Source organism: Aspergillus costaricaensis, assembly GCF_003184835.1.
Source record: "Aspergillus costaricaensis CBS 115574 unplaced genomic scaffold BO79scaffold_52, whole genome shotgun sequence".
NCBI classification, from domain to species: Eukaryota; Fungi; Ascomycota; class Eurotiomycetes; order Eurotiales; family Aspergillaceae; genus Aspergillus; species Aspergillus costaricensis.
In genome coordinates, this window is record NW_020291852.1 from 120,225 (window position 1) to 137,959 (window position 17,735).

The 17,735-nt window shown below is 51.0% G+C and overlaps 6 protein-coding genes across 6 annotated transcripts; 2 read left to right on the top strand and 4 right to left on the bottom strand.

Moving 5' to 3' along the window:
- Positions 1-215: 215 nt before the first annotated feature.
- Positions 216-2,905, bottom strand: BO79DRAFT_182660 (ATP-binding cassette family ATPase ARB1). The gene is made up of 2 exons (XM_025680236.1): positions 1,912-2,905; positions 216-1,852 (listed from the first exon to the last, which is right to left on the bottom strand). Exons 1-2 carry the CDS (start codon positions 2,485-2,487, stop codon positions 584-586), a joined length of 1,845 nt encoding a protein of 614 aa, XP_025534458.1. The 5' UTR covers positions 2,488-2,905; the 3' UTR covers positions 216-583.
- A 620-nt stretch (positions 2,906-3,525) lies between these two features.
- BO79DRAFT_260068 (HPP family protein) lies at positions 3,526-4,472 on the bottom strand (the record flags this gene model as incomplete). Its single annotated transcript, XM_025686390.1, has 2 exons — positions 3,526-4,104; positions 4,170-4,472. 2 exons carry the CDS (start codon positions 4,470-4,472, stop codon positions 3,526-3,528), a joined length of 882 nt encoding a protein of 293 aa, XP_025534459.1.
- A 1,107-nt stretch (positions 4,473-5,579) lies between these two features.
- Positions 5,580-7,103, bottom strand: BO79DRAFT_182667 (putative NAD binding Rossmann fold oxidoreductase). Its single transcript, XM_025680237.1, has 5 exons — positions 6,705-7,103; positions 6,543-6,638; positions 6,078-6,481; positions 5,923-6,010; positions 5,580-5,868 (listed from the first exon to the last, which is right to left on the bottom strand). The coding sequence occupies exons 1-5, from the start codon at positions 6,985-6,987 to the stop codon at positions 5,657-5,659; spliced, it is 1,083 nt and encodes a 360-aa protein (XP_025534460.1). The 5' UTR covers positions 6,988-7,103; the 3' UTR covers positions 5,580-5,656.
- A 369-nt stretch (positions 7,104-7,472) lies between these two features.
- BO79DRAFT_160407 (O-methyltransferase) lies at positions 7,473-8,386 on the bottom strand (the record flags this gene model as incomplete). Its single annotated transcript, XM_025678987.1, has 2 exons — positions 7,473-8,267; positions 8,330-8,386. 2 exons carry the CDS (start codon positions 8,384-8,386, stop codon positions 7,473-7,475), a joined length of 852 nt encoding a protein of 283 aa, XP_025534461.1.
- Positions 8,387-10,658: 2,272 nt separating this feature from the next.
- Positions 10,659-15,186, top strand: BO79DRAFT_222407 (uncharacterized protein; the record flags this gene model as incomplete). Its single annotated transcript, XM_025683560.1, has 12 exons — positions 10,659-12,215; positions 12,488-12,496; positions 12,595-12,659; positions 12,807-12,840; positions 12,898-12,906; positions 12,952-12,994; positions 13,172-13,229; positions 13,278-13,305; positions 13,528-13,530; positions 14,095-14,298; positions 14,368-14,720; positions 14,769-15,186. 12 exons carry the CDS (start codon positions 10,659-10,661, stop codon positions 15,184-15,186), a joined length of 2,781 nt encoding a protein of 926 aa, XP_025534462.1.
- A 1,163-nt stretch (positions 15,187-16,349) lies between these two features.
- On the top strand, positions 16,350-17,302 carry BO79DRAFT_204404 (uncharacterized protein; the record flags this gene model as incomplete). The annotated part of the gene is made up of 2 exons (XM_025681784.1): positions 16,350-16,419; positions 16,474-17,302. Exon 2 carries the CDS (start codon positions 16,658-16,660, stop codon positions 17,300-17,302), a length of 645 nt encoding a protein of 214 aa, XP_025534463.1. The 5' UTR covers positions 16,350-16,419; positions 16,474-16,657.
- Positions 17,303-17,735: the final 433 nt, after the last annotated feature.

Consider the following 17,735-nt stretch of genomic DNA (forward strand, 5'->3'; position numbering starts at 1 on the left):
ACATGATGTACTAGACGACCTCTACTTATGCGTCCAGGTTTATATACTACCTAGTACTAGTATACTTAGTACTATGGATACGGCAACCTGGGTGAGTATACAACCACTAGGCTCGGAGAATTTAGTAGTTCAGACGTGAGTATTTAAAAGTTGTGATACGAGGGAAATCATCCTACATGGGTATATATGTCTACGTAACTCTGAAAGTAGTATAGCAAGGGAATAATATCAAATTGAAACCCTCAAACGCTCAAGTCTAGTTAGGTTGGGGGGAGTGACGATGAAGGTATGAAAAGATGAAACACAGACCATCTAAAACAAAGCACCCAAATGTGTAGTAGTAGTAATGAGCAAAGATATCTCCAGGTATTTGAAAAAAAGGAAAAATAGTAGAAAAAACGGATAACCTTCCGCGCGAATGTCATTCATCAGGATGGTTCATCTCTCCTGTAACGGTAAAGAGAAACTTTTTTCCTTCCCCTTACAAGCCTTTTTTATATTTGCATGTGTGTGTCGTCTCGAACATTCCAATCATAAACAAGAAGATTAATCACTTCTTCCTTCTTTTTCAGTGGTTTGTACTTTAGACAGCACCCTCGGAAATCATCTTCTTGCGGAGGTGGTTCTTGTACTCGCCGATAGTACCGTTCCAGCGGGTGACGGTCTTGTTCTCGCAGACCATGATGTCCTTGGCGATCTTGTCAAGGAGACGGAAGTCGTGGGACACGACGACAACACCACCGCTGAAAGCGTTGATGGCATCGGCCAAACTGTCAATGGTGGGAATATCCAGACCGTTGGTAGGCTCGTCCAGCAGGATCATGTTAGGCGACTCGATAGCCAACAGGGCGAAGACGATACGAGACTTCTGACCCTCGGACAGAGTACCCATGAGGGCAGTCTGGGACTCACCGCTGAGACCGTAACGGCCCAGCTGCTGACGCCAGTACTGGTAGTCCTGAGACTTCTCGGGGAACTTGTCACGGACGAACTCGAGGGCAGACTTGGTCAGATCCAGCTGCTCAGCAGAGTGCTGACTGTACATGCCCAGCTTCAAGTGAGTGTGGCGGGAGACACGACCACCGATGGGGCTCAGCTTGCCGGTCATGATGCGCAGCAGAGTGGACTTTCCGACACCGTTGGGTCCGACAAGGGCTGTGCGGGAGTCCATGTCGACACCGAAGTCGAGGTGCTCGTACAGGGTGTCCTCCCACTTGCCAGAGTAGGAGAAAGAGACGTCGTCGAAGGACAGAACGGGAGGAGGAAGCTTCTCGACATCGGCGAAGCGGAAGCTGAAGACTCTGTCGGGGATGACGGGCTGGATGAAACCATCGGCCTCCATCTTGTCCAGGATCTTCTGACGGGACTTGGCCTGTCTGACCAAGTTGGCGTAGGTACCGGCGGAAGCAATGAACTTCTTGATGTGAGCAATTTCTTCCTGCTGCTTGTTGTAGGCCTTCATCTGGTTCGTCTCCTGTTCGGCACGAGTCTTGTGGTAAGAGTCGTAGTTACCACCGTAGTAGAGGAGCTGCTTCATGCGCATGTCGATCATGTTGGTGCAAACACCGTTGAGGAAATCCATGGAGTGGGAGACGAGGATCAGGGTACGCTCCCACTTCTTGAGGTATTCTTCCAACCACACACAGGCCTCGAGATCCAAGTGAGCAGTGGGGTCGTCGAGCAGAAGCAGAGAGGGCTTGACGAAGAGGGCCTTGGCAAGGGCCACACGCATACGCCAACCACCAGACATGTCCTTGGTCTTCTTGTGGATGGTCTGCTTGTTGAAACCCAGACCGGTCAAGATCAGGGAGGCACGGGTGTGGAAAGTCGAGGGATCCATCTTGTCCATACGCTGCAGAGGAGGTTAGAACAGAGCAAAGAGGGATGAAGAGATGGAGAGGGAAAACTCACGTCGTACAGATCCTCGAGGATAGGAGAGTCGGGACCCTCCCTCTCAAGGATTTCTTCGGCCTGCTTCTCCATGCGGTCGAGCTGGTTCTGAGCCTCGGTGACAACCCACTCAAGGGCACCGAGCTCACTGGGAGGAGCACCCTCGTTCAGGAGGTAGATATCAATGTGCTCGGGAATAGGGTATTCGCGGGTGGCAATAGACTTGAGGATAGTAGACTTTCCGCAGCCGTTCTCACCGAGGAGACCGTAACGACGACCGAAGTTCAGTTCGAGAGTCGAGTCGGTGATAAGAACCTTTCCGTGGAACACCAGGGAGGCGGAAGTGACCTTGACGTCGCGGGAGGAGGGCAGAGAAGCAAGGACACCGGTCGTGACACGATCGGAGAGACCGTGCTTGTCCATCTGAGCAGTCAACTTCTCAACCTCCTTCATCTTCTCATCGGTGGTGGCAGGCTGGTCATCGCCGCCCTCACCGTCGACGACGGGGTCGTCCTTCTTGCCCTTGGTGGGCTTCTTCTTGTCGGCGCCATCGGCGGCACGCTTTGCCAAACGAGCGGCTTTGGAGGCAGACACCATCTTGTCGAATAAGCGAGTGGTTGATGGGAGGAGAGGAGAGAGGAGAGGAGGGGGGAGGTGGGTGGTGGGTAGGGTAAGGCGGAAAGGGAAGAGGAAGGGACGGTCAGGAAGCCTAGATAAAAGCTGTCCGATGAAGGCGAGAGAGAAAAGGGAAAAAAAAGAACCTGAGCGAAAGGTGGACCAGTAATAGCGGGGGGTGGGAGGGGGGCGACCGAAAGTCTTCTTGTGAGTGGGGGGTGGTTCCTTGGATAGCCCTTATCGATAGGCTGGCCAGGCAAAAAAAGAATGAAGATGAAGTGATCGAATGAGATCGCTCTCACAAAAAGATGGGGATCTCAAAGGGACACAAAAGAGGAAAAGATGGATTGATATATACGAGCTGATATACTACTCCGACACAATACACAAGGGAGAATCCCGTTGAAGTTGAAGGAACAGAAGAATCGACAACGAAGAATCGATGAATGGATGGTTGTTTTTGCCTCGAAAATTCCTTCAGTGGGCGGCTGAGCCTCGCGCTGATTGGCTGCACGACGTCACTGCACGGGACGTGGCGCACGCTTGCCGCATTGGGCATCCACAGTCACGTGCTTCAGAGCCTTGCGCCCAAGGCAGGCCAAGATAATGGTCAGCAGTACTCCACCAGATCAGTTAGTTAGTTATAGAAGATGAGTAACTATGAATCATTTCAGCATACGGGATCAACCAATGCAGTGGAAGTAGCCTACTACGTGACACATCTGCGATAATAAATTGCGAATACCCAGCAGCAAGTCGTAAAGAAGCAAATAAAATAACCATCGTGAATCCCCGTATTCGACTCGCTTCGTAATTGGCTGACGAGTCTGTCGCGCATAGTACTACCAACTGGCCATGTCCAGCCAACCTACTTTCAGCCTCATCTACACACATCCAAAACCTAGTCTCTTATTCTGTGTTGCACGACATGAATTATTGTTATTAATTGGTCGGAAACCTTCTCCTGGGCTTTTGGGTTTCAAGCCAGGCAACTTCCGACCTCTCTAATATTATGTATGTCTATAATCGTTCGCTAATTCTTTTCAACACTACCATCTCCTGCTCCGTAACCGTGATGTTGTCTGGTAACATGACACTTCCCTTTTCAATAACAATATGGGTCGGAACGCCGGGAAAAGTATCGTGAGATTGAACGGACGCAACACTTCCCTCTTTGGCCTCCCGGGCGCTTTCGGTGTCGTCGGGCTTGGGTCGTTCCAAAGACTGTGGTGTCCACCAGTAGATAGGGAAGCGACGTTGAATGTTGTTGATCAACAAGGCCACCGCCTGCATAAGCACACAGCCAAGCAACATAATTGGGATTAAGTACCATCCCACCTCGTAGGATTGCGTGACGGCAAGAAGAGCGGTGGCGCCGGCAGGGGGATGGACCGTGTTTGTGATCGTCATTATGGCCGTCGTGATGGCACACGCCAGAGCACCGCCGACTTGCGGCATAGAGTGGGCATTCTCGTTCAGCGCGAAGAGCTTGCCTATGACAACGCCGACGAAACTAGCAATAATCTGACTCAGAACAGCATTGCGGGGTTGGGCAAAGGGCGATTCGATGGCGGAGAATTCCAAGACAGCAGCAGCACCCTATGAGGTGGTTAGTCCACATCGAATAGTAGTAGTGGAGTGCAGGGGTCTCAAGAGGTACGTACAAAACTGGCTACGATGATTGGGGCATGGTGGGCTTGGAATGATGGGATATGCTCAGACACCTCCGCTACTACGAGCACACCACAGAAGACCCCGATCATAGACCAGAAGGCGATCACAAGATTCCCCAGGGGTTTCGGGGCGAGAGTCTTCCTGTACCCGAAGAACCGAGAGATCGGCTGGGGCAGATGGCGCCATGGTGGAGGCGGCAGATATGGGTTGAGAAAGGCATCGATGTCCACATGTAGTCGAGAGAAGTCGATGCGCTGGAGCATAGACGCTGACGGAGATTTCTGCGCACTCATCCTTCAGCACTGTCGGTAACCAGCCCGGACAGTCGTAAAGCACGCAACGCGGCTCGCCACCCTAATGTATATAAAGTCAGATACAGCCGTCAAACATGGAAAAGCAGGCCATTGAATATGGAAAACGCCACGAATGAAGAGGCAGCCAAGCACACACATTCGAGGAGAAATGACAGACGCAAAATTTGGCCTATGGCCATGCATTGACACCCATCAAGCGACCAGGCATCAGTTTGATTAAATGGAGTCCCGACGGGTCCATGTCAGGGGGGGCCGCGAGGACAAAAACCTACCTTGGACTATCTACGTGCCGGATTGACAGGAGGTGACAGAGAAGCTAAATATAAACCGAGGAATCCCATTGGAGGTTTGAAACAGACGAAGAGCGAGTGGACAAGGCCATTATGGGGTTCCTCGAGATTAAAATACTAGGATGGGGCCATCCGGCCAGCACTGAGGAGAGCTGGAAAAGTCGGCACGCAAAACGAGGTCTCCTACATTGTAACCACGAGGATCTCCGCGGAAGCGGGTAGTCAGAGGGCGAGAATGCAGTGCTGAGTTGGAGATGACCATTGATGCCCTGGAAAGAGAGGGACAGAGGCCCTTTTGCTGGCTGGTCCAAGGGATCTTTCTGCCACTCATGATATTCGCGTTGGGTAATGGAAACTCCGGTTTCAGTTTAGCGTCGGGGCAGCTGACGATGAGGTCACTTGTCTGTAATATTACGCCGACTGTTACCCGAGTCCGGCTGTCTTTCCCCTCAAATCACCCCTGTTTCATGGGCCCATAGTGGTATCGGGATTTCAGACCGCGTAACATACCTCATTCCCGCCCAGTCTTGAGTAATCGTCGATCAATCTGGGGTCCCCAAAAACATGGCGCCGGCGAACCCTCGCGCCTTTCCTCGTAAACCCCGTCGTGAGGGGAAATGAGGGGGAATTGGAGACACTGTTGAGAGATGTCTATCCTTGGAGTAGTTCCTCTATACAATAGTCGAAAACTCGCCTGCAGCAGGTGGAGCACACTACGGAGTAATATTTAGTAACCCTGAGGATCACTGCGGCATCTTTTCCTACTAAGAGAAACACTAGCTGAAGGCTTCACACTGCCACTTGTACAATACAAAATCAATTCTATCCATCATTAAATCATGACCCGTGAGAGGCACACTATTTACGCAAATTTTATACATCCAGGGTCTTTCCCTGCTTCGAGCTCTCCTGAGCCAACTCAATCAGCCGGATCACTTCACGAGCCTCGGCTCCGCTGGCTGGGAGATCGCCCTCTCCACCAAGAGCCCGCGCCAGCTTCCGGTAGTATTCCGTCCAGGTCGGGGGCTCTACAGTGGGCATAACTTCCTTGACAGGCTTACCATCCTGGATGGTCGTGAGAGTGCCTAGCAGACTGTCAGCATGCTGCTTTGTATCATAGGGGATAAGTGTTGGCTTACCGTATCTCTCAGAAGGCTCGCGACCATATCCGCTGTCACCTGGCTTCACACCAGACTTAAGCTGCTCTTCCTGGACATCGAGATGGAACTATCGACGTGTACACATCAGTATTCTGCCACCCATCGACACCTAGAGGGGAAGACCGTTGTCTCACCTTCTTGAAACTACCCTTCTCACCACGAACCCAGAAGCGCAGTTGCTCCTCTTCCGGGCTGACAACACCGGCCTTGGCCGTGACAAGCACACCCTTGGGGTAGTGGAGCAGAACAGTGAAAGAGTCCTCAAAACCAGAAGTGTTGACCTCGCGCTGGGAACCAATGAATCCAGTCACGCGCTCCGGCTTGCCAAGCAGGTGCACAGCCTGGTCCAAGAGGTGGGCGCCCAGGTCATAAATGGCGCTACCACCGGGGATGACCTTGTTCTTCCACTTAGAAACATCGGGGGAGGGCTCCTGGGGGCGATGACGGTCGAAGTGAGTCTCGAACTCCACCACACGGCCAAGAGAGCCGTTCTTCACGAGCTTCGACAGAGTCACGAAATCGGCATCCCACCGGCGATCTACCAAATATTATTATCAGATCATGTTTTTCCGGATCGGCGATAGGGTAAAGGAACGTACTTTGGTACACGGCCAGGAGCTTGTTCTGCTTCTGGGCCAGAGCAACCAGCTCATCGGCTTCCTGAGTGGTGGGGGTGAAAGGCTTCTCGCAGACAACTGTTGCAAGAAAACGTCAGCACTCATACGGAATTAATAACTACATGTGGCTGTCTGGAATCTTACCGTGCTTTCCATTTTCGAGAGCCAACTTGGCCAAGGCGTAATGCGAATCGGGAGCGGTGGTGATGACCACCACCTGGACACCCTCATCCTTGACCATCTCCTCGGTGGTCCTGTAGGACTTGATTCCGGGGTGGTCCTTCTCGGCATCGTCATCGGGCTTGGGGGTGCGCTGCACAACAGCGGTGATCTTGAATTGAGGTACTTCCTGAATGAAGGGAATGTGGAAGGTCTTGGCACTGAAACCATAACCCACAATTCCGACGTTCCAGGTCTTTGAAGCCATGATGGGTGGTTGGTGTTACTTGCGATGGGTTGGGGGTATATCTTGAAGAGGATAGGGAGGACAGTGAACAATGGACAATGGGGAAACGGAGGGAATTCTCTGCTTATATACGCTATGGATGGATATTCGTCTAAGGATTACAAATGGAGCAAACCCGCCTTATTTTTCCCCTCCATAGCAACTAAGTGGCCATTTATGACTGCTGGCGCGGGGGAAGGTCCTGGCGACGGCAACCTTTGGGTCGGGCGGGGCACGCGGCAAAAGCCGATGTCTCAATGCGTCACTTTCAATTCTCGGAATTCATTCTGCGCTCTCGCCGATGCTTCATTGAGGCCACTCGGTCCAGCCTTTGCAGGTAGCCAACCAAGAAACAAATCTCTCAACTTCTATCCTTGGGACCCTTTTCATTCCTGGATCCCCACACATCGGCTCACCTCGATCGCGTCCTACAGAATTCCGCATGTCAGTGAAATGCCCACCACCCCTCATCCCTCATTCACTTCCCCAGAAATACGGGTGAAACTCACTCGTGTGGTCTCGGGTTTGGCCAATTTGCTCTCATATACCAGATTCGGGTTTCCGGTCAGCTCAAACCTGGGAGTCGCATCCGTACCCATGAATGGCCTGTATGATCTCTGTGGCAGGCCGGTTGTGTCATACGCCTGGACCGGTCCCTTCTTGGCCGCTTCACGCTTCTGCTCCACTGTGCTGCGGACATACTCCAAATACGGCGGGTTGCCGGGGTAGAGCACGTTGTCCGCCACCACTACTGAAACCCCGGGGACAATCTTGCCGAGTTGCTCGCATAGCTTCAAATCGGCGAGATATGCGGGCTTATAATGGTCGATCAGCATCACTTCCACCTGCTTGACTTTGCCGCTCGAGAAAAGCTTGTCGAGGCACAAATCGCTTCGGCCAACGAGAATCGTAACAAATTCGCGCAAGCCCGCCAGTTCAAGCAGCATGTTCGCAATGGCCGCGAATTCGGGGTTCAGCTCTAGACTATAATAGTGCCGTCCGCCGGCCCGGCGCACGGCATCTCCGAACAGAATGGCCGAATAACCAACATAACCACCAAGCTCAATCATGACTTCGGGCTTCTTTTCCTCGATGATGTCGACGATGAATTTGCCCTTGTCCCGACCGATGTTCATGAAGTGGTACGTTTTACCGAACTCTTCGATCAGATCCAGGATCCTGGCAGGGTTGCCCTGGATCTCATCCCGGTTTGGTTGGTCATAGATGAAGTGAAGCAACTTCAGCTCCCGACCTTCCTCGCGCTGTCGAACAGTCAGTTATCCGAATAGAGCGCATCTCGTCGGAGTCTATGGCGCAAGCTTACGGAAAGTTCAACCGGAGGAGGGTTAGGAGGGGCTTCGGGGGTAGCACTATCACCCATGGTCGATAACAGGCGCTGCGTGAAAGGTGAATGAGGTTGGGAAGATCTAGGGAGAGTAAAGGGAGAGCGTGAACACTGAAGCCATGCGTGAGGGACAGCAGGATATTTAAGAGCGCTGAAAGACGCGCGGACTAGTCGATTCGGCACCAACGTGGACCGTTGTAGCTGATAAGGCGCATATGTCGCCATCCGGCAGGGGGCCACACCCATGATGATCGCATTATGAAATCCATGGAATGGTAAGAGCGAATAAGCGATGCTATCTTATCCTTAGTGGCGGACGCAAGGGTGCACGGCATCGCAAATACTGGATAGTCGGAGATGGTTACCACATCGGTGCAGATCGGTCCAGTAAGGTGTGGTCCCGGTTCCCCCGTTGAATCGTCACAGGACCTGTAGCTGCCATCTGATAAAGTTTCACCCGAGAAAGCATTTTCAAGTCCATATTCGGCGACTCCGATGGTAAGGCCAGAAGACCCATGTAGGTTGCGGGCCATGTATGGTGTGTGGGGAACGCAGAATAGGAACAGGGAGACAATGCAAGTACCACTTCAACAATACAAACGTGGAGGGCGTGCCCCTGGTCGAGAAGGAGACGATACGAGTCTAGTTCCGCATAAAAGCAGTCCCGTGCTCAACCTCGAAGGTTAACCTCATTGAGAAGGGCACGGTCCCATAAAGCGGCGTTATTGAGGGCTAGTGGAAACAAAGCACTCGCTCTGAATCTGAAACCCGACATGGTTCAGGACACGCCACGATCCACGTTATACATCTCCACCATGGTCGGATCGCATTGAACCTGCTAGGCTGCTACTCCCTGTGTGACGCCGATCCAACTTTTTTTCAAGTAGCTAAGCTCCACCATAGAATAGGTTCGAGGCTTGTTCGTAGGGCAGTCGCCTTGTATACGGACATGCCATGGTAAAGTGCTTGGAAAGAGCTCCGTACCGGATCTATCCCTTCGTCCGCGTCCGCCGCCGGCCATGGAATCTCCGACGGACGATCGGAAATGTCACTGTGCAGTTACTGCATTGGGTAGGTTGCGAGCGGCTTTCAGCTGCTTTACTTTTCCTTCTGATGCATCTGGGTACATGTTCCCTGATCCACTAAATGGCGTCCCGGGATTTGGCAGTAAGAACCAAGGAACACTTTCCCGGCAGTAGTAGTAGTAACCGAAGACTAGGTAGTTAGTAGCTAGCTAGTTATCTGTAGATCTGCACTTCAGCTGGCTACTACCTATTTATTCTATCTATTCTGAGTGCCTCACGAGATCTAGTGCATTTCTCAACTGCTTACTTTTCTGTCTGCATGCATGACACATACAATGACCTCAACGAGCCAATAATGCAACTCTCACTCACAATAGCATAACATGAAACGAAACCGAAACCGAAACCCAATGAGCAACTGCAAGCACCACACAAGCACATCCCGCCCAGCATTAAATTGGGTATCCATCTACCGATTCTTATCTACCTACTGCGTACAGGACAGTGCACACTTACACGGCAGGGCTAGCTACTCTCCGTAGCAAGGCAAGGAATGCCGCAACCGTAGCCAAGCAGCTACCCTAGTACCTAACCTCGGCCGCACCCATCCAATCAATGCCTACTTGCACTGCAACCCTACAATCGCATGCAAGTCTCAGACACCAACCAGCCCAGCCCGAGGCAAAAAAAAAAGTGAAATCCGCATATTACTTTTTCTTTCCAAAAGGCTCCATCCGCATCCCCCACTTTGCGATGTGGAAACCATAAGATAGACGGACAGCTGTTTAGCTAGTCAGTTAGTTAGCTAGCTGGCAGTCCCAGCCACCTCACTCACACTCACTTACTTTGACACTCGGCATCAGCAGCAACCCAACACATCTCTCTCCTAGCTACTAGTCTACTAGTCTACTATCTATCTACCTATCTATCTATCCAGCGCCGCCCGCCTCGCATCACAAATGCGTATCCTATGCTGACGTGGTCGCCTTGCAGCATTCCACACACACACACAGAGAGAGACGCACATTACATTTGCATTCGCGCGACACATACTACGGAGTACATAATATAGGGAGAATTTCCGCCCGTGGATACTCCGCAGAGGCCATCTTCAATTTCGTTTCTCTTCTTCATTTTGGGTTTCTTTTTTGGTGCTTTCGGGGTTATACTATACTATACAACAATAACCCCACTTTACCTCTAAGTAATTGAAACTAATCCCCGAAACCTATCCATATACCAACTGAAGACAATAAAAAGAAATAATTATAAATAACATCAAAATGACAGTCGGCCACCCTTTTCGCCTTCGCCGCGCCCTCACAACCAAATCCCGCTCCCTGCAACCCCCCCGATGCTCTCTCCTCCAACTCCAAGTCCTAGTGCACTTGTTCCGCGTCGCTATTTCCCTCGCTCTCCTCCCGCTTGACAACACCATCCTCCTCGCTGCCTACGCCGCAGGCTACTTCCCCTTCTCTCTGACAGACAGCAACAAAACCGGTGCCCGGCGCCGCGCTGCCGCCCTCCGTGACAGCCAATTCAAGCCGCGGACTGTCCTCGTCACAGGTATCGACACTCCGTATGGACTGGCGATCGCGCGCGGGTGGTATTACTCCGGCCATCGGGTCATTGGGGCCGAAGTGGTGGGCGGGGATCACCAGTCGGGCGTGGCGTGCGGGGAGAGTATGTCCCGAGTACTGAGCGGGTATTATCGCATTACCACCGGTGTGCCTGGCGGCACTACGAAAGGCTACGCAGCGCAAATACTAGATGTGGTGATGAAAGAGAACGTGGACGTCTGGATCCCGTGCAGCGAGGAAACCGAAGGAGAAGAAGATGCCGTCGCGAAGGGGGTGATTGAGGCGCGGACGGGGTGTAAGTGCGTCACTCTTGATCGGGGGATGGTGGATATACTCTCCCAATCCTCAACGGACCGGGAAGCCTTCCTGGCATTCCTGGTCGAGAAGGGATTACCTGTTGTGGAGAGACACGAGGTGTTGTCTCGGGATGCGGTACATAAGATTCTCCATCGGTCGCCGACCAAAGTGTGGAATATGCGGAGGGCGGATGATCGCGAGGTGATGCTGCCGAAACGGACTCTTAGTCTGACCTATTCCGAGGTCAGTGAGATTCGCATCTCCAGGGAGAGGCCGTGGATGTTGCAGCAGCAGACGAGATTGGGAGGGTTTTATGCCGAGATGGCGGTCGTTGCAGGGAAGGTCAAGGCAACCAAGATCTACCCCGCTGAGGAGGATGGTGATGATGGCTGGGGCCAGTCACCGATGGACCGCGGGCTCGCAACGGCGATTCAGGCGCTGATGGAGCGGTTCGCGAGCCAGATGGGTGCCCGGTTGACAGGGCATCTGCGGTTGAAGGTGATGGTGGATGAGGAGGTGAGCGACAATTGTCTGCGGTATGTGATACTGATTGATAGCTGCACGCATGGTGCGTCGGCGGTCAAGTATCTCATCCTGGAGGATGATTTGAAGTCCTTGGTGGATGGGTATCTGGAGGCATTGAGGCCGCAGACGAATGGCGTCGCCGAGGGGGAGGTCAATGGCACGGCGAATGCTGCGACTGCGTCTGCTTCCTCAAAGCCCGATATCACTACGCCTCCTCCGCGTCGACGATTCAGTCTGTTTCGCTCTGCGAAGAAAGCCAATGTGAAGGTATTTGGATCGCTGGGGAAACAGGTCGATCGTGCCCTTAGCGAGGGCAGTAAGCTCCTGTTCTTCTGGAAGAACCAGAAGTTCTCCCAGCTGGATCCATTGCCGTGGTGGTGGCATGCTCATGTCTATCAGCCGTTGAGGGAGTTGGAGATGATTGTGAAGCCGAAGAGGGTGAAGAGGGCGTGATTACATACACTCCGACATTCATCCTTTCATTCTCTTTCTTCTGATTATGAGATTTTGTTCGTTGGTTATATTTCCTTTGTTCCACCCAGCATGGACGGACGGACGGAAGGACGGGAACCACAGGACAGGACGGGACACGATGTTACGATTACTTGGTTATATACAGGAGCATTGAGTGGCGCCTTGGGATGTTACTTGGTTATTGCTATTTTGAATATTATGACTCTTGTTCTTGAAATATATCTAAGTATAATCAGTTTTATGAGGTGAGATATAAGATATAAGATCTGCAGCAGAGCATAGCTAATGTCCCGCGTACTAGAAAAACTCTAGACTAGATATAGAGCTGTTTCCATGAAAACAGTATCTTAGCGCTAGTTTGAAACGGCTAGTACTGCCGCTAGATGATGTGATTGGCTGTGCTTCTATGTATGAATTGGGTGAATTTGGTTATGAAAAAGCAATTTGGATTTGCTTGTTTTGGTTATGGTACAGGGTTTTGGGTTCGTTGAGGAGCATTGTTATAAGGACCGGGTTATTCGGGTTAGATAGTAGTAGTACTACTAAGTCGTATAGGCATTTCCAAGTTGAGGATACTATCTATGGTCTGGTAAGTGGAAATGTAGGTAAAGGAGGCTGTTAAATAGGGATAGAACATAGTAGGTAGTATGTGCAGGTAAGATAACTTCAAGTTAGGGATTCTATGGTTTTGAACGGGAAGCACGTGGTGTACGAAGACATGGACTATACGTCTAGTAATGCATGTACGTCATTGTACATCAGTGTAGTAGGAATGTAAGACCATGTAAGGCTGGTTAGGCTGCTCTCTTTTTTTATATTAATAGTACTAATATAGCGAGACTACTAGGTATATGATCTTTATTATTTACATGTGATGGTCTTCCTTCGACTGAAGTGACGAGATATATACATATATATAGTATCAGATTTGGGCCAGACGAATACTAATCGTGATATTCGCAGACACGATTTTGTAGAGTAAGTGCCATGCCAGCACATTATATCCTCTTCTATCTCCTAATACAGCTGCCTGAACTGCTCCCATGACCTCCAGGTGAGCTGGTTGACTGGCATTCGTCAGCCTTGGAAAGCTCCCCGCAGGATTTCCGATTGGCCGACAGAAACTTTATATGGAGGGCCTTCGGAACAGGTACTGTACCAACGAGGAATGTAAGCAACCGAGCTTCATCCTCAACTCATGTTGGGATGTCGACCAGACAACGGTATTCCGTAGAAGCCGGAAGCTGTGAGCTCAACTTGGTGAATGTCAATATAGATAGTAAGTCTTGTATGGAGAAGTGCATGTCAGGTGCTGCTATTTCTGGCGGCCACTTCAGCCTAGGCTATAATTAGTCAAGCGGTAAGATCGGCATCGCAAGTTACGGTACCGTACCAAAGACTGAAGCTGAAGAGATGCTGCGCAATTCGCTTCAGCCACAATCATCTCATCTCATTCACATTCATCTGTCAACTTTTTTGCCCCTTTCTCTTTCATCTCTCTCAATCTCTCCTCGTTCGAACAACTTGATTGATTGAAACTCATTTCGCTGCTGATATTGTTGTTGCGCTGCGGGTTCGCCAACGCTACCATTTGAAACCGCCCACTTTAGCGTCCGCGCGGCATTGATCGGGTTGCCCCGTTCACCTGGTCTTGGGTTTTTCGATCGCTATCGGCATAAACAATCCATTCCACCCCATCTCACGCCCCTCCACAACGCCCTTTGAGACGTCTGCCTCGATATACAGCGCATCAAAAGTATCTTCGATTTGATTCCTCACATAAACGTCCGATCGCTCTATCCTCTCTTTCGCTTCCGTACAAGGAAGCGCCCTTTGTCGTCAGGCACCGCTCCCCGTCTTCCGTCTTTCTCCTCTTCTTCCTCCTCCCACAATGAGAATCGCACGGCCTTCTTTCAACCCCGGGAGGACGAAAAACCTCATCCATGGGTTTCAGGGGTTCATCATCTTCCTGGCGTGGGCCCTGACCATCGCCGTTTTCACAAAGGGAGGTGGCATTGATGGGCGTTCCGCCTGGTACTTTGCTTTGGTACGTTGCGATAACTGGAAACCCCACACTTGTCGCCTGACGACAAGTACTGATTCTCAATCATTCTAGTGCTGGTTCAGTATTCCCGGTCTGATCTACCTCGTGGCCGTGCCCATGTGGCCGCGCGCACGCCGCTTCGGAAACGTTTATGCCTTCGCAACTGTCGACTGCCTGTACGCCATTCTGTGGTTCTCTGCCTGGGTTTGTGTGGCTAGCTATGTGGCGGAGGGTAAGAGTAAGGGAAGTTCGGACTCTAGTTCGGACTCTAGCTCCAGCTCCAGCAGTAGCTCGAGTTCGTCGAGCAGAAGGGATACTAGCAGCAGCTCCAGCAGCAGCAAAAGCGGATGCGATAACTGGGCCTACGGAAGCGCGAGTAAATGCAAGGTCAGCACAGCTACTGTGATTCTGGGCGTTGTTGTCTTGTGAGTATACCCGTGGCATCCCCATTATCTGTGCTAATAGTATAATAGCCTGCTCTTCTGCGTCACTGCCTTCATGTCCTTCCGCAATGTCTCGCATTTCCGCCGCACCGGAACCTTGCCCGACGCCGTCTCCGATCCCACCTTTGCCGCGCAGACAAAGGCCGCCTTTTCCTCGAACCCTGCCCATGATTTCGAGGAGGAAGAAGATGACTTCCGCTCCCGTGCTGGTATCGGCTCCTCTGTCCGTGGCGACCGGGACGAGGACTACGCTCTGCTGCAGCAGAGCGAGGTGGACGAGTTTGGAAACTCGCATGCAGCACGCTCGGCGCTGTCGGGCACATACGACCCGACGGTCTCTGGTGGAAGCGTGCTCCACGACTACAACACCAGCTATGGCGGTGCACACGGCCAACATTACGGAGGAGCGTCCGAATTCGGATCCAGTGTAAGCGGCTATGGACGCTGAGCGTGACTAGCGGCGGTTTTCTGCGTTTATCTCTTCGAAATGACCATGGAGCGGTGTTTGTGGGCGCACTCGTGCTGTATTATCTTTCTGATTGACTTTTTGCGTGAAGTTTCAACTGCCCATTTCTGTCTGCTGCTTCCACTGGTGATGACTGTATGCTGTGATTGGACGGGACCAGTCCCTTACGTGTTCGCATCGGACCTTATGTCTGCATGGTTATTGATGATCTGGATGACACTGTTGGAATATGACATAGATAGCATTAAGTGTAAATGTATATGGCTACGCCAATTCTCTATCAATTGAGATAAGCAGGGTTTAAAATCTATGCAGAGTTGTTTTCCCACCTCTACTGCTGGATGAGTGATTAATTGTCGAATCTTGACATTCTCTATACTTTGATGTCTATAACTGCAAATGTCATTCACTACTATGCCTGGACAGAGAACTAACCTCCGCACATGACAACACCCTTCTTTGTCCACAAGTACCCCACCCCCTCACAACAACCCAAACGTTCAGGATGTTCGAGTCCTACAAGCCATGAAACTATCCGTTTGATCAAGTAACTAACTTACCATCCAGACTCAGACCTCCACCACGTCTCCTACAATGGACTGCATTTAACTTGTTTGCTTTTAGTTTACCTTGATTGGCTGGTGTTTGGTTGCTGCAGATTCACAACCGACGCTTTCCCTAGGGCAGATAGCCAGTGCATACATAGATAGAAGTCTACTGTTTTGTAGGAACATCCCTGTGGTCGAAGCGACGGTTTATAGCTGTTCTGACAGTTTGGATTGATATACTGGTGCCTAGTATGGAACTATTGCTAGTACTATAGTAGAGGGTATACATTATAACTCCGAACGAATGCATCAATTACCGAGTATAGCGCGTACAAATTGCCCCATAGAAGGTGAAATAGACTCATAGATGCTCCGCTAGAACTGAGCTTGCGCAATTAGCCAAGCAGTAAAAGAGAGACAAATACATATCTCACCAAAGTCAAGAATGCGATAACGATGCAATCTGCAAAATAATTACCCGGTGACTGACCGCCACAAACCATTATGCCGGCAATTCTGCCACCGCCCGAGACTTATCGCAGGACTGGACAACTTGCGTCCAGCTTGCTTCTTCCTACAGTTCTGTCATCTCCCATACGCCTGTTCTTCAATCAATCAATCCAACAGGTCGTTCCCGCGTGTTCCCTAATAATACTCATATCTGAACGTAAGTCAATGAACCTTCCCAATATAATCGAAACCACTAACAACCGCCGCACAGACCATATTCTGGGTCAACGCCGAAATCTGAAACTACACACGATATCTATCTAGCTAGATAGATACATAGATAGCATCTAGCTATACAAGATCTTCACACGACCACGACAACGATACCAACGATACCCACCACCCATAACTCTACACACCCACACATACAGCTCAAAAAGAAAGGTACACACAAAATGGCCTCCGTCGACCTCTTCACCGAATACCCCCTCCACCTGGACCCAACCAGCAAATCCATCTCCCTCAACACCACCAACACCACCACGCTCCCCACTTCCCCCGCCACAATAACCGCCGAACTCACAGACCTCAACGCCCTGCACCGCTCGCTCATCTCCCTCGACCCGCCTAACATCCCCCCTCCCCCGCTCCCCATCAACCCTAAGCGCAGCGCCCAAATCACCAAGCTCCGCGACAGCGCCAACACCGCATACCGCAAGTCGAACCACGCCGAGGCGGTCCGTCTCTACACATATGCCATCGACATGGCGCTGGGCCGGCCTGGCTGGGAACCTGTCACGCTGGCGAGAGACGAGTTGGCGGGGTTGTATGCGAATCGGGCGCAGGCGTGGATGAGCCAGCGCGCGTGGCCGGAGGGGTTGGTCGATGCGAGATGTAGTGTTGAGAGTAAGCCTGTCGCCAATGTGAAGGCTTGGTGGAGGGGTGGGAAGTGTTTGGTGGAGATGGGGAGGTGGGAGGAGGCCAAGGGGATGGTTGAGAAGGGGTTGGAGATTGAGGGGAGGGTTAGTGAGGGTGGGAAGGAGCTTTTGGGGTTGTTGAGTGAGGTGGAGGAGGGGTTGAAGAGGAGTGGAAGTGCTTGATTGATGGTGGATGGATGGATGTGGATATGTGATGGAAGGTTGTTGTGAATCGAGCTGGGATTCGATTATCGGAGTACATTATTACTTCTCTCATTATTATATGGCTTAATGGCGTTATGGTTGTATGAATATCATCATGCATTGATTGCGTTCCTTCCCTCTTCCCATCCTTACTTACCTAGAATCTAATCCCCTAGTAAATCCAATGTAGCAGATAGTTGAACACAGTATGAAAGCTATCCCAAAACAGCCTAGCAGTATACATAGTACATACAAGTAAGGCTGAAATCCATCCTCAGCCAATAATAAGTAAAAAAAAAAAAAAAAAAAAAAAAAAAAAAAAAGTAAAAGAAAAAAAAAAAAAAGAAAAATAATAACAATAATATAAAACATGTAACAGCGACGATCAACCAAAAGCAGATTACAAACAAAA